This window comes from Ctenocephalides felis, unplaced genomic scaffold, assembly GCF_003426905.1.
Source record: "Ctenocephalides felis isolate EL2017-DRISC unplaced genomic scaffold, ASM342690v1 CF-g0.4_SCAFFOLD_01886, whole genome shotgun sequence".
NCBI lineage: Eukaryota > Metazoa > Arthropoda > Insecta > Siphonaptera > Pulicidae > Ctenocephalides > Ctenocephalides felis.
This window is the reverse complement of record NW_020538040.1, coordinates 100,331,558-100,355,459: the sequence shown is the minus strand read 5'-3', so window position 1 is coordinate 100,355,459 and position 23,902 is coordinate 100,331,558. Positions and strand designations below refer to the sequence as shown.

The 23,902-nt window shown below is 30.3% G+C and overlaps 2 protein-coding genes across 2 annotated transcripts; both read left to right on the top strand.

The window, feature by feature from the left end:
- Window positions 1-1,884: 1,884 nt before the first annotated feature.
- Window positions 1,885-14,126, top strand: LOC113375592 (nucleoporin NUP188 homolog). The gene is made up of 13 exons (XM_026615525.1): window positions 1,885-1,943; window positions 2,010-2,226; window positions 2,432-3,039; window positions 3,187-3,418; window positions 3,652-3,945; window positions 4,060-4,782; window positions 4,851-5,411; window positions 5,496-5,777; window positions 9,127-10,350; window positions 10,439-10,717; window positions 12,055-12,212; window positions 12,744-12,960; window positions 13,029-14,126. The coding sequence occupies exons 1-13, from the start codon at window positions 1,918-1,920 to the stop codon at window positions 14,124-14,126; spliced, it is 5,919 nt and encodes a 1,972-aa protein (XP_026471310.1). The 5' UTR covers window positions 1,885-1,917.
- A 1,580-nt stretch (window positions 14,127-15,706) lies between these two features.
- LOC113377450 lies at window positions 15,707-22,240 on the top strand. Its single transcript, XM_026617775.1, has 7 exons — window positions 15,707-16,019; window positions 16,105-16,220; window positions 17,110-17,268; window positions 17,522-17,671; window positions 17,930-18,045; window positions 18,129-18,353; window positions 18,630-22,240. Exons 1-7 carry the CDS (start codon window positions 15,953-15,955, stop codon window positions 21,760-21,762), a joined length of 3,966 nt encoding a protein of 1,321 aa, XP_026473560.1. The 5' UTR covers window positions 15,707-15,952; the 3' UTR covers window positions 21,763-22,240.
- The last annotated feature ends 1,662 nt before the right edge of the window (window positions 22,241-23,902 follow it).

Below are 23,902 nucleotides of genomic sequence, written 5' to 3'. Positions count from 1 at the left end.
AGAAGTGTCTCCTTTACGGCAATACCAGAATAGTTTTCAAGTCACTGGAAAATGCTCTGATACAGAACCAGAAGAACAATCTGCAACTCCAAGGACAAGGCCAAGTAATTATAACTCTAAATACTTCAATACCATTTACAAAAAAATATTAATAAATGAATCTTATGTTCTTAGTTAGGATATGAAAGCCTATAAACTTTGAAAAAGATTTTTGAAGATTGTCAAGTGCTGGTTAAAAGTCACCTATTCTGACACCAGTTTTCCGAAAAGGTATTTTTTCATAATAATTGCAGCAAAAATAATTAATTAATCAAATATGATATAACAATATGTTCAACAGAAGTCTTTGGTGGTAGCTGCAAATTGCTGCAGAATGCAGTGATAAGGCGTAGGAGTGCCTTAACACCCAGAAGATATATGATACATCAAATTTTGTTTTGGGATTAAAAAGGATTAACAAACAATGCAATAATTTAAAGGATAAATTCCAACAGAGTATACAATGTTCTGAGAAGTTTTCAAATATTTCGAAAACGTAAAATGTAAGGGCAAGAATTTTGATATTATTGTCTCAATTAAGAGAGCATACTCAAAGATCAGGCAGTTTATAAAAAGCACGGGTTTAGTTATAGTTTTAACTAAACCTTCTTGCAGTAAAAACTGCTTTAAAACGATAGATAGGTTTGAGTTACAATTGGTATAAATTAAAAGTAGTTCAGGGTTTTGGTTACTTACGTTTAAAAAAACACTTATACAGAAACTATTCAAAGATTTCGTCAAATGTAACTTTATTAATGATTGATTAGATAGCAAACTAACTATTAAATGGAGAGATAATAAAGAAGAATGTCTCATAAATGAATTTTATTCCTATCTCAATTTGGATATCAATATAAATATTTTTCGTTTTTAGGATTTTTTGTCTGGGAAGTATTCGTTCTTTTTTAAACATGTGCTGTTCTTTTTATCCTATTAAATTTTTGCATTACTTTGTCATTTCTTCTAAATTTGTCATTCCATCATCAATACTCCTGCGCTTTTCACTTCTTATGGACCGATTCTGCCGCATAACAGAGAAATGTTACGGCATAGCTATGTTACGCTCCGACTTCCATACATTTTGCGAATGAATCATACTGAATGCTGTCAAAATATCATGTATTTGCTGTTCATTCCGGCGTTTTATACATAAACTGCAATGTCACTCGTATGTTATCTAGTGGTATCAGAAACACACACTTATCTAACATCGTTTTTTTGACATTTGTGCGGCTTTTAGGTTATGTTTTGCATCAGAAAACCTGAGAAATTCGCCTGACTGAACACCAACCGCATAATTTTTGTCTATATTACTATGGAAAATTCTTCATAACATGACCTTATCATGAAATTGCGGCAGAATCGGTTCCTTAGTTTTTAAGTTTTTAATATATTATTATTAGTCATTAAGTAGTTAATATTAATAAATTATTTCTCTTTAATTTGAAGTACTTTAAAAATATGTATGTAATATACTTTAATTAATAGTAGACAGTTATCTCTGTTTAGTTTATAATTCTTCAAAAATATGTCTGTGATATATTTGAAAATATATTTTGTATTTCGTATGTTTTGTTCTTATTTCAAATATTAAAAAATTTCAAATTATTTGGCTGTATTGATTATATGTACAAATGTAGAAATAATACCAGGGGTTAATTTACATACTGTACATGTGCTGTCATGTTGTGATCAATTCGTAAATTAAAATGGGTGTAACGTCAAATCGCCCGAGAGCTATTGCGTTGTTATTTTTTTCCGTTAGATGGAAACGCTTGTTATCATGTGTGTCAATGTAATGTAACATAACCTAATTACCAAATAAGTTTTTAGTTTTAATGATATTTTAGTATTTTTCATTTATTTTTAACCATAGAAATGTGTGAAGCTACAGGAGATACAATGTATGAGACTGTATTGTCCATTCGATAATTATTCATAACATTCTTAACATTCATTGTATCTTTTAGCAACTGGAAAAAATTGTGGCAGTTAACAGCCGGTTTTAACAATGAATCTAGCACTAATTTCGTGGAAAATACTCTTTTACGAATTAAAGATAATTTAAAAATCGGACTACTTTATTATAAACCGTGTTCCAGAAAGTCTTTAGAGAAACTTAAAACTGACACAATCAAAGATGATTTCAAATTGAAAACATTTTTTGAACGGCTTGAAAAATTCGTGGTATGTATTTATTTATATTAATTGAGCTTTCAATAAGATTTATTTTTTACACTTATTTTTTTAATATCAGTTTCAACACAACAGACAATTTAATTTCTTTGAAATATATTATTGATCTGTGGTGTTGAAATATATTCCAAAATAATAAATGACGAATTTTAAAGAAGACTGTTTAATTCGACATTTAATTTTTTTTGTTTAATAGGGGCTTGATGCATTGCAGTTATGGGATATTTTATGTTACTACCTAGTAACTGAATTTCGTGGTTCTCCTACAGCTTTAGTTAAATTTACAATATCTGAAACAAAAGTATTACAATTACTTGTAGACATATGGGGCTTTTATTCATCAGAACGCATGTTTATGTTAAAACTTTTAGGAGTTTTAATTGAATACAACAATAGTGAATCACATCCTTACAGATATCAGTATAAGCTTGTTCTCAATGCTATTGGTCTTGAAGACATTAGAGATTCTCTTTTAAAACAATTTGAAGGTTTAATAAGGGAACCACTTCCAACTGTTTTGTCACATGGTGATATATGTACTCTCCAAATGCAAAGATTATGGGCTGAACGCAATATGAGAGAATTAATTCAAGTTTTGAATTTGCTTATTGTTGTTGTGGGTGAAGTACATATGACTTCAACACAGCTAGAAGAACTTATAATACTTTTCAAAGAACACAATTTTGGAAGAGAACCTAGGTACCTGCGCATTTTATCGGAGAAACATGCAGATGCAATACAAAGAATATCTCATTTTGAGGCTGTGCTGTTTTTAACGTGTATGGATACTCAAAATTTTGCCAAGTTTGTATATATTTTCACATCATTTTATTTTTGAAAAATCAATTGTTTTTTTAAATCAATTAATTAAAATTTGTTTATTCAATTATAATAGCCCAAGAAATTTTTATTTGAGGAAGCAAAATATTTAAAAACTGGTTTAAATTTTAGAATTTCAATGGAAACATGGATAGGCAAAATGCATAAATCATTGGATCAGCTAATGATAACATTACATTACAATGAAGAACACAGTGTATTTCTTTTATCTTGGATGTTATTTAACTATAATTTTAAGGGCAAAGATGCTTTTCATAATAGATACAGTCAGTTTGGTATTAAGGCTTTGCAATTAAATGTTTTTGAATTTCTGACAAAAGTTCTCAGAAATGTTTCTTTTAAGGTAAGCTGTACACGTATGTGTTAAATTAATGGATATTGCATGCATGCGTAAACAACGCAATTGAATTATGTAGAATAGAAATTATTGCATGTCTAACAACATAAATTTTACGTTGAAAGACAGTTATATGTGAGTATCTTTATGAATGTTCCTTTCAATACAATTGTTTTGCAATATAGTGTTGAATAAATATATATATATATATATATATATATATTATAAATTATTTTTAGGATAAATCAAAATTGTCAAAAACAGCATACAGAATAGTATATAATTTGCTCATTGATATGTGTGAAAATTTTGATTGCGATGGTTCTGTATCGCATTATCCTTTTGTCTATGAATTGTGTTCCGAGTTGCTTAGTGTAAAATTTATTGCAATGGATTTTCTTGCAAATATAGAGAAAGGAAATGGTATAACAACAATATGGAATAGTGCGGTTGAAATGTTTCCTTATGAATTCAATGCTCTTAGTCAAATATGTGATTCATTGGCCAAATGTGGTGATCCTTGTCATCAGTTCGTATGTATTTTTGTAATTTTCATTTTTAATATCTATAAATATTGTCAATGGTTAATTGAAATTGTATCAAACAAAATGCATTGAGTTTTTTCTATCAAAATGGATCTATTTTAGGTAATGCAGAAGCTTTCCAATCTACCAATATTCACTGAATTACATAATAATGCTTGCATTCGCATAATTCCCTTTTCCGGGCCACCTACTTCTGAGCAGTACATTCTCGAGCAGGACCATCAGCCTTTAGCGAGCATAGATTACAAAATTCCAGCAGGTTCAAGAGTTCTTATTAGGGATATTAAGAAACCTAATACCCAGTTGCAATGCACATTAATACAGTTCGGAGCACTGGTTACTTATTGGAAAGTCTTGCATTCAGAAATAATTCAATTGTTGGAGGGTACCAGAAGAGGTTCAATAAATCCAGATATTGATCTCTTTATTAGAGTTGAAAGTGGCATAAAACTAATAGCAGTTTGTATGAAGAATATTAAGAAAACTTTTGATGTTCCAGAGCAATTAGTTTATCCAACTGAAATGGTTTTCGATCTTACTCTTAAGTATATGATATCATCAGATCCTCCAGTCGATCTTTTAACAAGCTGTTTGAATGTTTTTGCAAGTTTGGTGCCATTGTTTGGTGATGAAATTCAAAAAAAATTGTGTAGAACTAATTTGTTACCAAGCATCAGTAATTTTTATTTGCATTACAAAGAATACGCTCGCGGAGAAAGTTTTCATTCAAATGGCATGGGAAATTTTTTAATAAATGTTGCTAAACCAACAGGACAGTTTAAGTTTATTGTTGCATATATGAATTTGCTTTCTACATTTTTTAATGTAAGTATATTATTTAGGATAAAAATTTAGATAACAATAATAAAATGACAATATATTTAATCCAATAGAAACACCCTTCGTCTAGTGTAATGGAGGTCCGAATGCCTGGATTGATATTCATACTCCTCGATCTATTTCCTCATGTATCGACTTGGCATTTTAATGATGAGAATGAACGTCACAATATTTTGTTCAGCTGTGCACAAATTTTTCTTAAAATATTGCAGTATGACCAGAGTGATGATAGTTTTGGTCATGAAATACTACATAAGACTCTTGTTTATAGCTTATTGAATATTGAGAATGGCACAGCTCTATTAAAATTAGTTGCAGTTGGGAATCCTTACTTGCAAGCTTTGATGGAAGAACAAACAAATTGGGTAACTGGGCCTGGTATACAAAAAATCAGGCTTGTTCAGACTGCTATAGCAATATTAATGCAGATATTGAGATTAAAAAGATTAGTTTTGGAAAAAGATACTCTTGCACCTTTAGAACATATAATCTATACACAACCAAAACAAAAAGATGCACTAAGAATTGTACCAATTGTCACTGGATACATGAATCATATTTTCAATAAACATTTGCCCAGTTTAGCTTGCCGCTTACTTAAGAGATTTGCATTGGTGAGTGTAATAAATGATTATATATAGCTACAAATAAATCAAACACTTTACTTCTTAAATATTCATTATTTTCACTTGTTTTAGGAGATCCAAATGTCATTGATGGCATGTCTGGATATGGAATCAGATCAGATTAGGCAAATGTTTCTGGAACGCTTGCGTGATGAAACAGAGAATGAAGATTTAAAAACTGCCATTTTAGAGCTGGTAGCTGCTTGTGTTGAAAGGCAACCAGGTCTAACAGAGGCTTTTTTTAAAGTCTACCATCCCCAAGAAAAATTAAAAACATTTTACAAATCTGAAAAGCATGATGTGGCCGAAGGAGTTCTCAGTTATATGGCAGAATATTTGAGTGTTGTTCATAAGGTTAGTTTGAGTTACATATTGATTATATATATATATATATATATATATATATATATATATATATATATACTTTATTTACATTCAATATTTACAATTTAAGTCAATACAATTATTATTTTTATCACAATACTATAAAATAACTAGACTAACATCAGTTATGTTTATGAACAACTCTAGTATTAACCTAATGACTATTAATATTTATCTCGGATTAAAAAAATCATTAATTGAATTCATAGGTTGATCTATAAGATGTTTTTTGATGGCGGCATTGAAACCATTCCTGCTTTTACCCTTCCACTCATGGGGAAGCCTGTTGAGACCTAACTTGAGACTTGAGACCTAACTTGTTTATTCGGGAGAATTTCAGCTTCATATATATATATATATATATATATATATATATATATATATATATATATATATATATATATATATTAGGGCGGGTCAATTTAAAAGTCCCTTAGGCACATATAATTTTCGGATACTAGGGATCAAAAGAAGATACTTTCTGAAGAAACCATATCTCTAAAATGAATTCTGATGTCCCGTGCAATGACCCAATGATACGGATTGAATTTTGAAAAATTCCGTTTTAATCCATTCAGAGTGCTCCAATCGCGTCCAAATGTATAACAAATCCTTACGAACTTTGGAAGGCCGCTCTACCCTTACCTATGGTTTACCCCCTGGGACGTCCCATACAAATATTGCAAAAAATCGTTTTTGGTATTTTACTCACAATCAGCAAAAATTTTTTTTTAAACAATTTTTTTAGATATTAATTCAAGCACACACAAAAAACATTTTTACAAAAAAAATTTATTAAAATTCTTCTTTGTTTCAATTTTTCAATGCATTTTGTCTCTGCGCTTCTATGCTAGCTAGAGGCTGTTACGGCGACGATATTACAGAGCCGTGCAAAATTTTCCAGACTTGAAACTAAAAAAGACTTCAAACAATAGTTTGAGTTTTACATAGTTTTATTTACATATGATTAAATAAATTTTATAATAAAAATAAAACGCAGATTTTTGTCAAATTGAAGTACTCAAAATGATGCAACTTTTGTATGGGAGACCTCTAAAGGGAGGTCCCATGGGGTGAACCACGGGCATGGGTAGATCGGCCTTCCAAAGTTTCTGGGAGTCGGTCATACATTTGGACATTATTGAGGCGCTCTAAATGAGCCAAAACAGGATTTTTAAAGTTTGGCCCAATCTTTGGGTCAAAGCATGGGACATCAGAATTCATTTTAGAGATATGGTTCCTTCGACAAAGTATCTTATTTTAATCCCTAGTATACGAAAATCATATGTGCCTATGTGACTTTTTTTCCCATACAAATCGACCCGCCCTAATATATACAGGGTGGCTGATATGTAATGCAACAAAGTAAAGCGCTATATAACTTTGTCATTTTTATTTTAAATTTCATTGTTCAAAAGCAAAAATGGCGGATATGACATCAAATTTTAGAATCAGTTGAGATTTGTTCTAATTGGCCACCTCTGGCACGAATTATGGCCTTCAAACGGCAGAAAAACCATAACACGCTGCACGAAAGTGGCTCTGGGGTATTTTGGCCCATTCCCGGCTAGGCGCCTTCTTGGGATGATCGACACTTGGGTATTTTTTAGTGCGAACCTTACTCTTCAAAATGTCCAATGCACAAAAGTCCAACGAATTTAGATCCAGAGATTTTGGTGGTACGATGGAAATGAAGCGAAAAACCTCTTTTTTAAGCCGTTTTCGGTAGACGCGTACTGAGTTTGATGGTGCTGAGACCTGTTGGATTGTCGATGGTCTGCGGCCTAAATTTTTGTCTACTCAGGACTTCAATACTGCCTTCAAGATATTTTCGCGATAATTTTGGCGATTATTTTGAGCTCACGGTCGATGAAGAAAATCACCATCGATCGTTACGGTGGTTCACACCGTTACCGTCGGCGGCGCTTGAGTTCTGGTGGCCAATCGAAGGTGTAAATTTTTAGCTGACCTTTTTGGCAAGTAAACCCTATCATTTTGTTTGTTCACAAACTGCTCGCTGTTTGTCCTCTTTCTCAAATGGAATGACTTTCCATTTGAGAAAACCAAATTCGGTAACTAGCCACTTTCGTGCAAGCGAAGCAATCCCTTGTCTCCTTCCCGTCTAACTTTTTTTTTGGGCATCGATGAGCTCTTGCACTTTTTGGAACTTCAATGGCTTTAGTCCAAGCTCAATTTTCAATATGTGTTGCATCCGGTTTTGCGATATGTTCAGCTGACGAACCATTTTTTTACCACTGCGACACGAATTTTGTTCGATTTTTGCCTATACTTTTTGAATCATTTCTGGTGTTGTTAGTGTTTTTTTTCGTCCACTTTTTGGACGCGGTGCAACACTGAGTGTATCACGGTTACGAGATATGGTACGAGAAACAAAATATTTGTTCGCATTTAAATGCTGGAGGGCTCTAAAGATACCCACTTAAGGTTTTCCAGCCAAATATGAAGCAATCGCACTATCACACTTGACTTCCATCACGAATAACTTTTTTTCTGAATGCAATAGACCAAAATGCTTTTGTACGCTTGTAAAAAACTAAATGAACAATCATTACAATAAATCTGTCATCTGTCTGATGAGCGGTTTAGAAATGATAGCGTTCTGAAATTGGAGGGCGTAACATCAAGTAAAAAATATTTTACACAATTCATTCAGTATTTAGGCGTTAGTTAATCTGTACACACTAGAATGTAACCAAAATTGTCAAAAATAATTCGTTTAAATGTTCCAGTTATTAATAGCTTGGTTTATCATAGTGTTATAGTGTAGTGTATTTTTGTATAATTAATTTCCTGTAAATATAAAATATAAATATATAAGTTCTATAACTTTATATTATTTTCCTCCTACATTATATAAAATCTTTTAGTTTTTCCACTGAATGACGGTCTCGATGAAGACTGAAACGTATAAAGTATTTCAAAAGTACTTTAGTTTTTTTTTCACTTGGTGTTACTGCCCGATTCTAAATAACTCATCAAAATATATATCAACACCAAATTCACATATTTTAATATATATATATATATATATATATATATATATATATATATATTGTATTTTCTTTCTTTCAAGAGTGAATTTTGAAATTCTATTACACTTATTTTATTACATAATAATGGCTCTAATCTTTGATATTTAATTTTAATGTTAATATTAAATAATGAACTAGTATTAAGATTTATATGTAACTAATTAATTTTGAGTTATTATTGAAGTGAATTTCATGAATATGTACTACCAGGTGATTGGATTCGTGTTTATAAAAGTCTAAACGATTCATTGTTTTTTTAATTTCAGGATCCTTTACGTTTGAATAGTCCACTTTTAACTAGAATTATGAATCTTTTCCATTCACTTTGGAAAAATCACATGGAGATGCTAGTTTCAGATTTTCGCCAAGATGAAAAATTTTGGAATTATTTCACAACTCCACTTTTTAGTGAGATATGTCCTGATACTAAAGCATACTCTCAAATTCTGAACATTATTAGTTTAGAATTGTTTAAAAATCATGGTCTTCTTGATAAAAATTTAAAAACATCTCTTGAAATACTATTTGATAAAAACAAACCTCATTTAAAATCACTGTTGGATCATGTATTTGCTATACCTACATGTGTGGTTGAACCTATATTGGATGAAACACCAGAATGGTTAAGTCTACTGACATCATGGAAAGATTTTTTGACTATAGCAATGAAATTTTTACCATTCAAACTAGATCCAACAGTAAAAGGTTTGTGTTTTATCAAATGTTTAGAAGTATTGAACTCTCAAATTGTGGAGATGAAAGATTTGAGAACTGTTATAATACTCTCGGAACTTTGCATGGTCAGTTTGTCATACTGGAGAAATGAAAGTATTTATGGTATCAGCCCTAAAATTCTATCCGAGAATACAATAAAATTAATTCAAAACATATTTGTATCTTACGATTTATTTCATATGCGCGCTAAAGAAGCATTGCTTTCTACTACAATTTACTTGATAAACAGTCTTGAAGATTTAATAAAAACTGATAATACATTGTCAGTGATTATCCTTGAACCACTGTGTCGAATTGTATGTTTGGAAATTAGATTTTTAACAAAAGAATGCAACAATGCTTCTGATAGAAAAGAATCAACTTTAATGTGTCATCAAAATCTCACTGATAACACATCAATAAGTCAAATATCAAATAAAAAGAATGATATACCAAAAATAGATCATGATGTCACTCCTGCTGTCCTTAGCTTTAGTGCCATAACTCAGCTCTTGATACTTCACAAAGGTGGATCGGAAAGTTGGAGAAATGTTATGATGGAAACATGCTTTGTTAACAATATATTGATGTGTCTCGAAAGTATTGTGCAAATACCAAAAAAAATGAAAATTGCAGTTGCTGCTTTTCATACACTGATACATTTAACTCGGGGCATTTTCTCTAAGATGGTGCTTGATTTTAATGTGTCACAATATCTCTGGTTGCAATTGTTACCACCAAAATGCATGGTTAAGGAAAATTCAGATACTAATGATGTAAGTTTTTATATTTTATTTTCAGTAAATATGAGTAATAGCATGCAGTTTTTTTTAATATAATTTTCTTTTTATTATTTCACGCCAGACAAGTCTGTGGAGGGTGTTAGATTGGTGGCAATTGTACAGAAGTGGCATAGATTTTGTTCGTGTTGCATTAGAACAGAATCCTGATTTTTTCATGCAAGCAATAGTGTTTGTGAGTGTTCATGAAGAATTTATTCTTGATGCTATTTTGTTGCCCAGACATTCCATGGACATTCATGCAGTTCAACTTAGTGTTGCAGCTCTGGAATTAGTTAATGAAATGATCAAGTTTGGAAAAGAGTGGAAGGATGAACATGAATCATCTTACATCAATGTAATGGTAAGTGTGATGTACATGTTCATATATATATATATATATATATATATATATATATATATATATATAAATAAATATAAATATAAATTTTGAGAATAATATTGTATTTGCTTATTTTGATCATAATTAAAAATATTACAATAAAACTTTGATATATTTTTTAAATTAAGTATTAATAATTATACTTGATAATATTGATAGTTATAGAATAAATATTAATTATTATTATTTTGAGCTCGAATAACTCTTAAGCAAATAGATTTAATGAAAAATTATAGAAAAAACCTTTTTCATAGAACTTTGAATTTACCATAAAATAGGATACAAATTGTTCTTTTGATTCATTTCTCGTCGAGTTATAAGATTCTAAAAATTACATGGAATTTTCTCCGTGTTATTTAAAAAAAACTTTGGTTGGAGTGTGGACTATCATATAGTTAATCTTACTGCTAAAACTTTCAGACAATATATTTTTTATCAATTTGGCAGCATTTGAGCCTCTGGGAGCAAAGAAATTTGAAAATATGCATATTAATGATCACCCTATATATATATATATATATATATATATATATATATATATATATATATATTGATTGTTTCTTTTTCGAACAGTAAATCCAATAATAAAGAACAATTTATTTTTTGAAGATGTTTAATATTATTAATAGATGTTAATAATATGGATATATGCATATGTATGTATGTGTATATGCATGTTTGTGTATATAGGTGTGCATATGTATGTGCATGTATATATACATAATAATATTTCTCAACATTTGCTAAAGCCATACATTCCCATTTTTCGTAAATTACCAATACAAGAGCCATAAAAAATTATTTTTGCCTAAGTCCTTACATCTGGCCGACAGAATTCCATAACAGTATGTTACAAAGTCTTGTAAAGTCAAAACATTTACAAATATCCTCAGGAAAAAAATGAGTGTTTTTAACAAAAAATATTAGTAATATGGATATATAAATTATTACAGGTAAATAATTTTTGCTTCTCAATTTTATATAAAATCTTGTTTAGTTAATTTTTATTACTCTTTACACTGGTACATAATCCATTCCTTTATAATTTTTCTAAATAATCTGTATAATAACCATCATTAATTAATGTTAATCAATAGTTTTTGACAGAATAAACCTGATGATGGAACGTATCTAGTTCCGAAACGTCGTTATTAAACATCTTCAAAAAACAAATTGTTTTTTATTATTGGATTTACTGTTCGGTAAAGAAACAATAAATATATTGAAAAAATCCAGGACTTATATATATATATATATATATATATATATATATATATATATATATATATATATTTCAGAAAGCTACACAGGTCACAGCTGACTATGCTATTTCTTTAATGCATCGTCCTCGAATGTTAAAGTGCTATGTGGAAGGTATAACTGCAGATTTGTTAAATCTAAATCGTATCAGTGTTACACCTCAGCCTTCAACAAAAATTGTTATAATCATGAACAAGTAAGTTATTAATATTCTAATAAATTAGTTGATAGCTTTGTAATGGTTCTTCTTGGTGCATGATATATATATAGTGCTAATATTTTTTTTGCCGGATCGCTAAAATTGGAAAACCGGTTTCCATGTTTGTTCCGGTTCCGTTCGAAAAGGAAAGAAAGAAAAAATCATTACAAAATCTATTTTGTGCACATATGTGTATGTTTATTACAATAATAGAAACGTTTAATAAAAATTAGTTAAATTATGGTTTATAAAATTCACTTATTAAATCACTTTCTGTATGTAGCAATTTTTTTAAAAAAATTTTTGCCGGAACGCGTTCCGGTTCAAAAATGATTTGCCGGAGCAACGTTCCGGCGCGTTCCGGCTCGACAACACCACTGTATATATATATATATATATATATATATATATATATATATATATATATATATTACATTGTGTTGTAAGAAGCATCTTCATCAATGAAGTATTAGCATGTCAGTAACAAGTATATCTACATTATTTTATGCATATTACTGCTATCCTCAGATTATTGGATTTAGTGACACTTTCAACTCGATGTTTATACTCCATTGGGCCAAATCTTTTAGAAATGCTTGCAGGCTACGAAATCAATCTTACCAAATATCAACCTCTCGTTGACATGCAATTTGGTGCCCCAAAATTAAGTTCTCTGGTTAATAATTCATTAACATTTGGAACAGTTATGTCAGCTGTTTGTTTATTCACCAAAGTACTAAACCAAGTAAGTAGAATTCTTTTAATTTTTCAAAATATTTTTTTAATATTATTTTTATTTTGACATTATTCTAGTCATATAAGAAGAATAAAAAGTATTTAAATCGATTAAGAGGTGATGTTGACCATTATAAGGTTGAAGATTATTCTTCATTTGAAGTTGAAGATAACACAGCAAGTGATTTATTCAGTTTAAAGAAAACTGTTCAGACTATTCAAACTACATCGCAAATTGCCAATTTGAGTACAAGCGGAAACTCAATGATTGCAACTACGGAATGGCTGACAAAATTCAATTATAAACGCACACTATTTGCTTTGGAAAATGTTATGGCATTTTTAGCCGCTCAAACTTTGTATACAACAATGAATGCAGAAATTACAAGTCGTGATCAACAACTTATTCGGCGCGAGTTAAGTACAGAGCTATTATCCTTTCATGAATTTGTACGAAAGAAAATTTTGTCATCAGAAGATATAATGGTGCGAAAAAAGCTTGGGTCTTGTAAGTTGTATGTCACCAATCATAACAGAAATGACACAGGAGCGTCAGATGAAGAGTGCATCTCCTCGACAGATGAACAAGAAGAAGACATCAGTGGTGTTAAGGAAATTCAAGAATCGCCTCAGAGTACTAAGAAAATGTCTGAGAAATCTATGCGGATTGATGTAATTCGAAGACTACATATGGAAGCAACATCACGTCAAAAATCAAAATTGACTCCTCAGAAGAGACCAATGTCACGAGTATCTCATACATCTGTTGTTGATCAGAATATTGCTTCTAGTACAATGCTTCAGCGATCCACATCTACGGAGGAACTGATTAAAGGCATGGAAGGGGTGCATGCAGTTGTTGAAATGTCTGATTTATCTCCTATAAAGTATTCTCCCTTAGAAAGTATTATATCTATGGATGAAACAATGCCAGCAGAAAGCACTCCATTTCCACCTAGCACACCATTGAGAGGTTCACCTGAGTTTTTCCCTGGAACTGAAACTCCTTCACCTGTTTCACAAAGTGACTCATGTATTACCAATATTAAATTGTTAAGACCTCCAAGTGAATCACCTATTTACTGTCCTTTAACAGATGTTTTAATGCTTGAAGAAGATTATTTGCATTTTTTATCATATTTGTTTATGTATGTATGTCCAATGGACAGTTATTAGATTGTTTTACCTTTGTTGTTTTTTTTAGATAAAAATCAACTAGTATGATATGCATGATGAAATTTTTGTTTACCATTTGTCATAAATTTAAATTTACTACTAAAGTATTTTTGTATAATAAATATCATAGTGAAAATCTTTGTATATTATTATTATTTTTTTTTTTTTGTAATAATTACACTAACATCTAATTAACATTTAATTACTTTTTAATAACATTGAAGCTCATGTGCTTAAATAAAAAAAGCAGTTTATTAACGAAGTTGTATTTTAAGTTCTAGTTGTAGATACATAAAATTTATGCCGTGCAAATTTAAATGCCGCTTGAACTAACATAATTAAAGTTATTAGTTTAACATTATAAAGTTTATAGGGCGGCACATTATGGACGTACGTACATAATAAAATGTACAGTTTACTTTGATGCAGTATTTATAGATAGCTCCAACGTATGAGACTGCGGTACTACGTATTTTGATCCAACATCAAATTTGGACTAGTCGTGCGGCGTGCATGGAATATTTTTCTCCGCGTCACAAAGCAAAATGCGAAGATCGTTATTGACCCTGTTATTGACACGGACAGTGCTATTGACGACGGAGGGGGCATAGATAAGTAAACATAGCGGAGAGGGTATGCCAGTGTCCCAGAGTGAGCAAGTTCAGTTCAAACAGTCCGCGGTGCCAACATGACATGAAAATTCAACCTCGAATTGATTAGGCTTATTTGTTTACTTATCTATGGCTTATTTTATCTATCTATGTGATTAGGGTTCAATGCATAGATAAGTAAGCATAAATGGTTCAATAGATATGAGATGAGATGTTTCTAATATACTTATTTATCTATGCTAATATATACTTTTTAAGTCTTTAAGCCTGTTTTGATTTTAAAATTATAGAAATTTGTTCAAGCGATCTTTTATGATATAAAAGTTTCTTTTAGTTTACACTAGATTATATAATTCATTTAAATAATTATGGTCTTTAATTTGTTACAAAAATCACGTTATGAGTGATCCTTTTGTCGAATATGCATTATTTTTTTTAACAATTCATTACTTATTTCTAATAAATAAAGAGTTGCAAAATAGCAATAACATTAGAGCAAATAAAATTAATAAATTCTAATATAACAACGGTTCAAAAATTAGGTAATCAAATAAAATATTTTAATTTATTAATAATATTATATGTTGAATATGTTACTTATCAACGAATTCCTAAATTAACTCTTATTCAATTTTGAATAAAATAATGTCCAACTGCAGTTGATTTCAGCCAGTTTCTACTACATCGAAATGAACGTGATCGCAGTTTGTTTGACATACCGACATTGAGCAAAAATATAGAAAAGTCAGTTACGCGGCTAGCTTCACTTTGTTGTGTGATCCCTCTCTGTTCCATGTCTGTATTCTGTGTATACCATTTCAGACTTAATTCTATACGAAAGTCGTGTTATGTTCATAGATTATACATGTATGCCATATATGAAAATACATAATGTATATTGTGGATCGCTTACGATAGTTTTGTGAATTGTCTCGATAATGAAATACAAGTATAAAGAAACTAGTGATATATTTATTATAGTGAGCGTTAGGAATGTTTGTCGTTTACAAATGATTGCATAGTTGCAGCTAATGGCTATTGACAGTGATTTCACTTGCCCTGTTTGTTGTGTAGTTGTTTACTGTTAGTGTTCAATGTGCTTTATGAAAAAGCGCAATATGCTTACTGACGATCTCGTATCATATTCTTGTTATAATAAATTTCAAGTGAGTCTGCCAGTGCAAAACAGTGTTTGTTTGTACCAAGTGTTTAGGTATGGTACTTATTCCAGAGAATGACCCAACAAAATCGAAGGGAAAATTATTAAAAAGTTCTGAAATAGGTAAATGCTCTATACAAACACTTAATTATGAATATGGTACAGTTCGTCCCGAGTTCGTTGCACTAACATTCCACCTACTTTGTAGATGAATTGCGGCCGTGTAAAGGAGTGAAACCGCTTAGCAATCACATATTTTATTTGGATATCAAAAATCCACAGCTATCGACGAAAATTGAATCGAAAATCAAACAGCTCGGTGGTGTAAGTATTAATATTTTTCATAAGTACACATTACTAGTTTGTCATTTACGATTTTATTTCGTAGTGCTCTCTGTCAAACAATAAAACGATTTATTAATTTATTTTGCACAAACTTTCATATCAATTGTTTTATTTTTTTGAAATTTCAAAATATTGAATTATAAAGTGAAATAATATTTTACATTCCATTAGATTGCTCCAACTACCAGAATGTGTAAGTGCATATAATGTTCTTGATATTATATAGATGATGTGATGACAAATTTTCCATATATTTATACTTATTGGTTAATTGCTTGCAAATATGTTGTCTTTGAAAAAAATAATTACATCTTTGTTCTGTCAAAAAAAGTCACTAACTTGTCAAAAATGGAAGCATTGAAAAAAGATACTTATGTATATATATATATATATATATATATATATATATATATATATATATTTGCATTATATTTTAATGTAATATTTGTAACATAATACTTTGCTGATATATCATAACATTTGATCTTATATGAACAATTATATGTCTACATACACAATTTGAGTGCATATGTTCACACATTCATGCATGCACACATACACACACACGCACATATATATTACAAATATTTTTTTATTTTTTTATACTTTAGTATCACACAGAATAAATGTAATGTTTTACTTTTTTAATCCTGAAATTCCTCCTTTAGCATTGAATTTTTTCCTATCCCATTTCCTATACCATTTAATTGCAATGTTTGTATTTCTTCCGTACAACATCATATTGGTGACACAATATTGTCAAAATTAATTCTCTACAAATATTTAAGAAGTGAGTTAAGGGCATATAAGATTAAATAAATATATAATATCGGGATAATTATTAGCTTGTAATTTACTATTATTTTAGAATGTCAACTTATTTCTTGGAGATGATGTTACACATGTGATAACTGATATTATAAGTGCTGATTCTTGTTCGAGCAGTAATTTACAGAGCACGCTGTCTAGTTCGTTCCACAGTTCAACTCATTCATTGGAATCATCTGTTTCGCCATCTGTATCAAAGGTATAAGAACATCACTCTATGGAAAATATATTTGATTATTGTTTACTAATCACTTTTTATAATTTGTTTTAAAGGAAACATTCAGTATAATATATAATATTTTATGCAGTCTTAATATAATTATTTTTTAATAAATAAATGTACTATTTAATTAAATAATTTAATTAAATAATAAAACATTATTTGAATTATTTTTATGAAATATGTGGTCACAAATTTTAAAGATATTCCATGTATTATTTATCTCTTACAGCAAACTACAACTGGTGGCATAAAAAGGCTAAGTGGGCCCCGAAGCCGTGCAGATGCCATGCTAGAGCGTGCTCAGTGTAATCTTGATATATCTCGCTCTCCACTGCAAGTGGCACGCTCTAGGTATATTCCTGTGTGGAATGTAGAAAAGGTGAACTACTATATTAGACAATATATTTTTATTTTTGGAATTCAAATGAAAAAAAAATTATCTTAATATATGTGAATTGTTAATTTATGTGCAAATGATGTTGTGTTAATGTTTATTTTATTTTTCTTAATTTTTTAACTTTAATTTACTTTGTGTGAAAATTTCTATAAAAGGTCAGTTTTTTTCATAATATAAACACCTTCAACAGAATTGTATAATATCAAATTGTGATTCAAATTATTTATTTCTCCAAATTAGATTTTGCAACATCTTAACAAGATTTCTAACGCTTCAATACTTGATACCAAAATTGATACTAGTGCGGGATGCACTAAACTCCTTGGGCCACATGTGAAAGTAGAATCAGTGAAAGGGTATGACATGGTTTTCAAGAATACCAAATATGCTATTATATATTCTTTTAATTGATAATAATTGTAATTTTTAAATTTTTTAGAGATTTTCGGCCTACATATAAGTACTTTCGTAGTTGGCCAGTTTTAGACGTTTTAGGAGAATTTGGCACCTGTCCCTTTAAAGTATCTAAAAATTTATTTGAAAATTCTATGCACGGAAGAACAGCAATTGTTGATTCAGTAAATGATAATAGTTCCAGTGATTCTAAACAGCAGGCAGATAAAACAGATCAGAATTCAAGTACATTTTGTATGGAATTAAAAAAGTAAGATTTAAATTTTTTATTGTCAAAAATGACATTTGAGTAAATTGAATTGAATAGTGAATATTCCATAATAATTAAAAATTACTTTTAATGGTTGAATAACTAGTATACTGTTTATTTTTCACAAATTAACATTTTATGTATTATGTGACATACTTTAAATAGTATTTTCAAGTTTTCACATGTTTTTGATGAAATTTAATTTGTAAAATTAGGCCCACATAATTTGGGTTACTGAATGATTGTAGTCCAACTGTAATTTAATTTGATTTTTAGAATGGCTCGCAAGACGAGGCAGAGGACGCGTCACAAAGAATCTCAAAGTCTTCAATGTGGTTACTGTGAAATTTGCCACATTGATTATCCAGACTTGCCAACTCATTTACAGAGTGCTATTCATCAGAACTATGTTAGCCAGAAAAGTAACTTTATTTCTTTAGATAAATTAATAAACTCTGAAGCTAATGTGGATTCCTTTCTTAAGCAAAACAGCAAACGTTGTTTAAGGAGTCGAGACTTAGGCAGTTTGAAAAACTCTTATGATGAATCATCTAACCAAAGTGAAATTACCCCAATTCAAAGCACAGAATCAAACTGTGAAATGACTACTAAGTGCATAGATCACAATAAACGTTGCTTACGAAGCTTCTTTAAACCTCACGATTCCCATGCCAAACCTTCTTATAATGACTCATTTGACACAAATGATCTAAATATGAGTCCAAGTTATTCGGAAGCAATTTCTGATGATACAGTTGAAAAATTAAGTATTAACAAGCGATGTCTAAGGAGCCAAGATGTAAACAATGTAAAAAATTCCAGTGAAGCCACCTTCAATCAGGGCGAAAGTTATTACAAATCATTCCGAAAGAATGGTGATAGGTCCACTCCAGAAGCAAATAGTAGCAGGTTACGATCACGGATTAATTCCACATTAGATGCTACTATAGAAAATACCAGCAACCCATCTGGATTAAAAGCTAACCAAGAAGCTAAAAATCTTAAAATAGGATCAAATTCTCAAGACCATTGTCCACGTAGAAGCAATATGAAGCAAAATATTTCTGCTTCTCCTTCATATAAAATTGTTGGTTCGAAATCAAAAGTTAAAGAACAAGAATCGCGCTCGGATAAAAAGAGCACAGGATTGGTTGTTAAATTTAAACGTATTAGACAGTCAGAATTACTTGTTTTATCAGACGAAGCGGAAAATTTCATGTTTCCAAAAAGAGATGATACAAGCGATTCCGAATCTGAGGATGATGAGAAAATAAATGGTCATGATAAGAATGGTCGTATGGACAATGGTGGTATGGATATGGTTTGTGACAATAGTGATAGTGACACAAATGAGGATAACATAAAGTTGAGTGAAATTCGTAATAAGCAGAGATTTCCCTTGAACCCCACTCAACCAGATAACAGCGTGGGGGATAGAGTGGGGTTAATAAATGATTTATCAGCTGAAGATTTGAATGAATTTAAATTTGCATTTGAATGTTTGAACAATGATCTCTGGTGTCACACATACAGGCGTAAAGATCTAAACAAAGAAATAAAATTTGAAAGCTATAGGATAGGAATCGGCAGTAAAAAATTCAAACTGCCTTATGAAATGGGTACACTGCCACCTCTAAAACCTAACTGTTGTAAATTAAATATTTGGCCTGATGCTCCCTCTGTTCCAGAGAAGAAAATTCGAAAACGGAAAAAACATTTAGCTGCACTTAGTGGTAAATCTAGGAAATCACCACGAGAACACGCTTCTACTTTGGCAAGTATGGTTCAGCTGCGCAAAAAGGAGGAATTGGACGCACTGGCCATGATTAAAGAAGAAAGTTGTTCAACTGAAACAAGTGATAATTCAGAGAGCTTTCAGCAACTAGATACATTGTTGTCTGCATTTAATGACCAAAAATTGTTTGCCGATATAGAGGACATTCTGGAAGGGGGCCTATCATTCAATGCAAGGTATGAACCTTCTATGGATAATCTTATAGAATCCTTAGGGGAATCAGCGGTTTTAAAAGGATTACCAACTCCTGTACTTTTAGATACATGTGATTCCGAAAATCCATCTTCAGTCTCAAATGTCTGTGGAGATAAAAGGGAAAACGATCTAGATGCTGAAGATATCAATAAACTTACCTTTTCATTTGAATGCACTCCTAATGAACTTTGGTATCATACATACAAACGTAAAGATGAGAATAAAGAACTTAAATTCTTAAATTCTAAACCAAAAAATGGTGGCAGGAGGTATAAGTTGCCCTATGAATTAGGACCTTTGCCTCCGTTGAAGCCAAATTGTTGCAAGTTGAACACGTCAAATGGAAACGGGTCAGTGGTCAAAAGAAAAATGAAAAGAAAAAAGAGGCTTTTACTGACGAATAGAAAATGTAGGAAATCACCAAGGGAACATGCCATCTTAGCCAGCTTTGTTAAGATTCGTAAGAATCAAGAAATGAACATAGAAGATTCAAAAGCTGAGGATGAGATTACAACTGATGTAACCGAAAGTAATGCTTCAAATGTCTGTGTAAATAGTGTGCAACATTTAGATGTTATGCTGTCTGATTTGTGTAATGATAAGACTTGTTTTGATGTAAAAGACATTTTGGAAGAAGGAATATCATTTAATGTGCGCTATGAGCCCACAGTCAATAATCTTCTAGAAACTTTAGAAGAATCCACAGTACTTGAAAATTTAAAATTTCAAAGTCAAATTATAAAGCATGATAGGCGAAAGAAACGTAAAAACAATAAAACAGGCTGGCCTAAGAAAAAAAAATTTTTACCACGTACTACTACAAATAAGATTCCCAAAGATACTTTTGTGAATGCAGCCACACAAACCAATACATGCGAAATAACAAATGATGAAATTGTGCTTTCTATACCTGTCACTGATAACAGTGTTAATATAGTGGAGTTATCCAGTGAACCTTTAGTAGTCTGCGGCGATCACAGCTGTTCTAGTGGCAAAGAGAATATTCTTTGTGAGAATTCAGACATTTTTGTAGAGTGTATGATGAAAACCAATAGCAGTATTAATAGCGATAATGAACCAAATAAGACAGAAAGACTTTTAGAGAATACTTCCATAGATGAACAACAGAATTCTAGCCACAGTGATCCGAATAAAATGGTTACCCTTGGTAAATGTGATGTCAATAAAATAGTGAGCAACAATATTTGTACTGTAGATGATGCCTCTGTCGTGTCTGATGACAAGAGGTTTCAACCTTATGTGTGTGTTCACAAAATGGATGAACCTCACAATAGCACAAAGAATGTGCAGTCTGATGGCAAAAAGAAGAAAATAAGCAAGAGTCAAGTGTCCCCTATATGTACATTGTCTCCTAGAAAACTTAGAGCGCCGAGAGGCAAATGGTACAGGGAACGTTGAAATATTGAAATGTTGAATTTTAATATTTATATGCATTTGTTTGTTTTTCTTTCTGTTTGGGTAAAACTAGATAAAATTGATATTTCATGAGCAAATAATTTCAATTGTGTTGAATTTATTTATAAAACTATATTTATGTTAGTGTGCAATTGTGTATATGTTGTGCATAAACACAAAAATAAGACGCATACACCAAAAATGGAGTTTATATTATAATGGGTTGATGAAAATATAAACTTAAAAGCAGTCTTCAGATAACATATAGTATTTTACAAAATTTAAATATTATTGGTTTGTTTTAATGGACACACCATACACAATGTAGAACCAACTGTTGTCAACAAAACTGTTATTTTCATGCTCCATTCCCGTTTGCACTTCAACTTTTTTGTATGAAAAATGATAAATCCAAAAAGCCATTAGCATTCTTATTATGTTTTATAAATGATGAGATAGGGCCTTTTTTAAAATGCCATATGATTTCTGGCTATCTCTTCTTTAGTCTAATAGACAAAATATGCAGTATTCTTATTTAGAGTAAAAGATTGAATTATTGTACTAAATGAATAAATTCGTTGATAGTGATTTATTAGAAAAATAAATGAATACTTAAGTGTGTTCATGCTTAAAACATATTAAGTAATGATAGTTGTATATATATATATATATATAAGGAATTTGATTAGTCTTTATTTTTTTAAGATGTATTCTATGTGTATTTGTATATAATTGTGTGTATGTATGTATGTATGTGTGTAAATATTTGTATGAGCATATACATTATATAGATATATAATATGTGTGTATGTAAATGTATAGTAATTTTTATATATTTATCTTGCTTTGTTACTAGTTAATTTATTAAAATTATTACACTTTTCTATTATCTACTCAGCATCTTGCTAGTTGATGGATGTAAGATATGATGCCCAAGATAAAAATTATAATTGTGAACAAAATGTTGAAAATAAAGATCTCTCTAAATATACATTTTCACATTAAAATTAATTTGTCTGTGCAGTGTTAGCATAACATTTGTAAAATCCAACATGCAGGTTGTAAGCCTGCATTGTAAAATGTTGTTATGTGTTCATCAATTTCTTTATCTGTTACCGTTATCTTTAGCTGTGAAGCAACAATTAGATATTAACAGTTTTGATTATCCTGAAGACCAGCATTTAGTTAGGTTAGTCTAGTGTAGTTGAACGTAGGTGCTACATGCTTAAGTACTATTTGCGATTTCATAATTGATCCACTATAGTGGATCAATTATTAAATTACATTAAAACTTCAATTAAGGTCAGTGGTTGTTAGCAACCAGCCTACATTAATTTGAAAGTTGAAGAGAAACTTTGAATTGTGAGCTATTGAATTATTCAAAACGAGTAGCCGATAGACGAATGAAATGATGACATTTCAGTAACATTTTTGCGGCAGACAACAATGCATGGTAAGTGAGCAGTAAGCGCAAATGTAAAAACAGTTCAGTAGTCACAATTGAAATATGTTCGATGCTTATTATAGGCCTCCTTCGTTATTTATTATTAATCAAGCACTACCATAAACATTTTAAGTTAAAAACCGCTAATTAATTACGACCTTTCGCATTATTTACCAGAAAATGGCACATAACTAAATTAGCTGTATTAATAGTTAATAAAAACAATATGGCATATTAATGTATTAAAGCTTTTTATATTATCATGCAATACTTAATCATCATCAGTTTGATGATTTAATCACTGCATAATATTTTATGAATTTTAGAGTTGTTAATTTATTAGAGTTTAGTAGAAGTTTTTATGAAATCAATGAATCTTTACTTGAATATTTGACACGCCGATGCTTTAAGTAATTGTCAATTATTGCTATACGTACATATGTGCATGCAAATGTTTTATATATTTACACCCAAAAAAGTTTTATATTTCAGATACTAAAATCACCAAAATAATTTCAGTAAAGAAAATTATTATTGAATCGCCTATGAAAAATCACTTTACTAATTAGTTTAATTGAATGTAAAAGTTTAATAAAACATATAGTTGCTCTATATCTACTATCAAGGCAGATTTAGTATGTTATGCCCAAAAACGATCACATGTGGAATATCTTAAATTACACATACATTACAAAAATA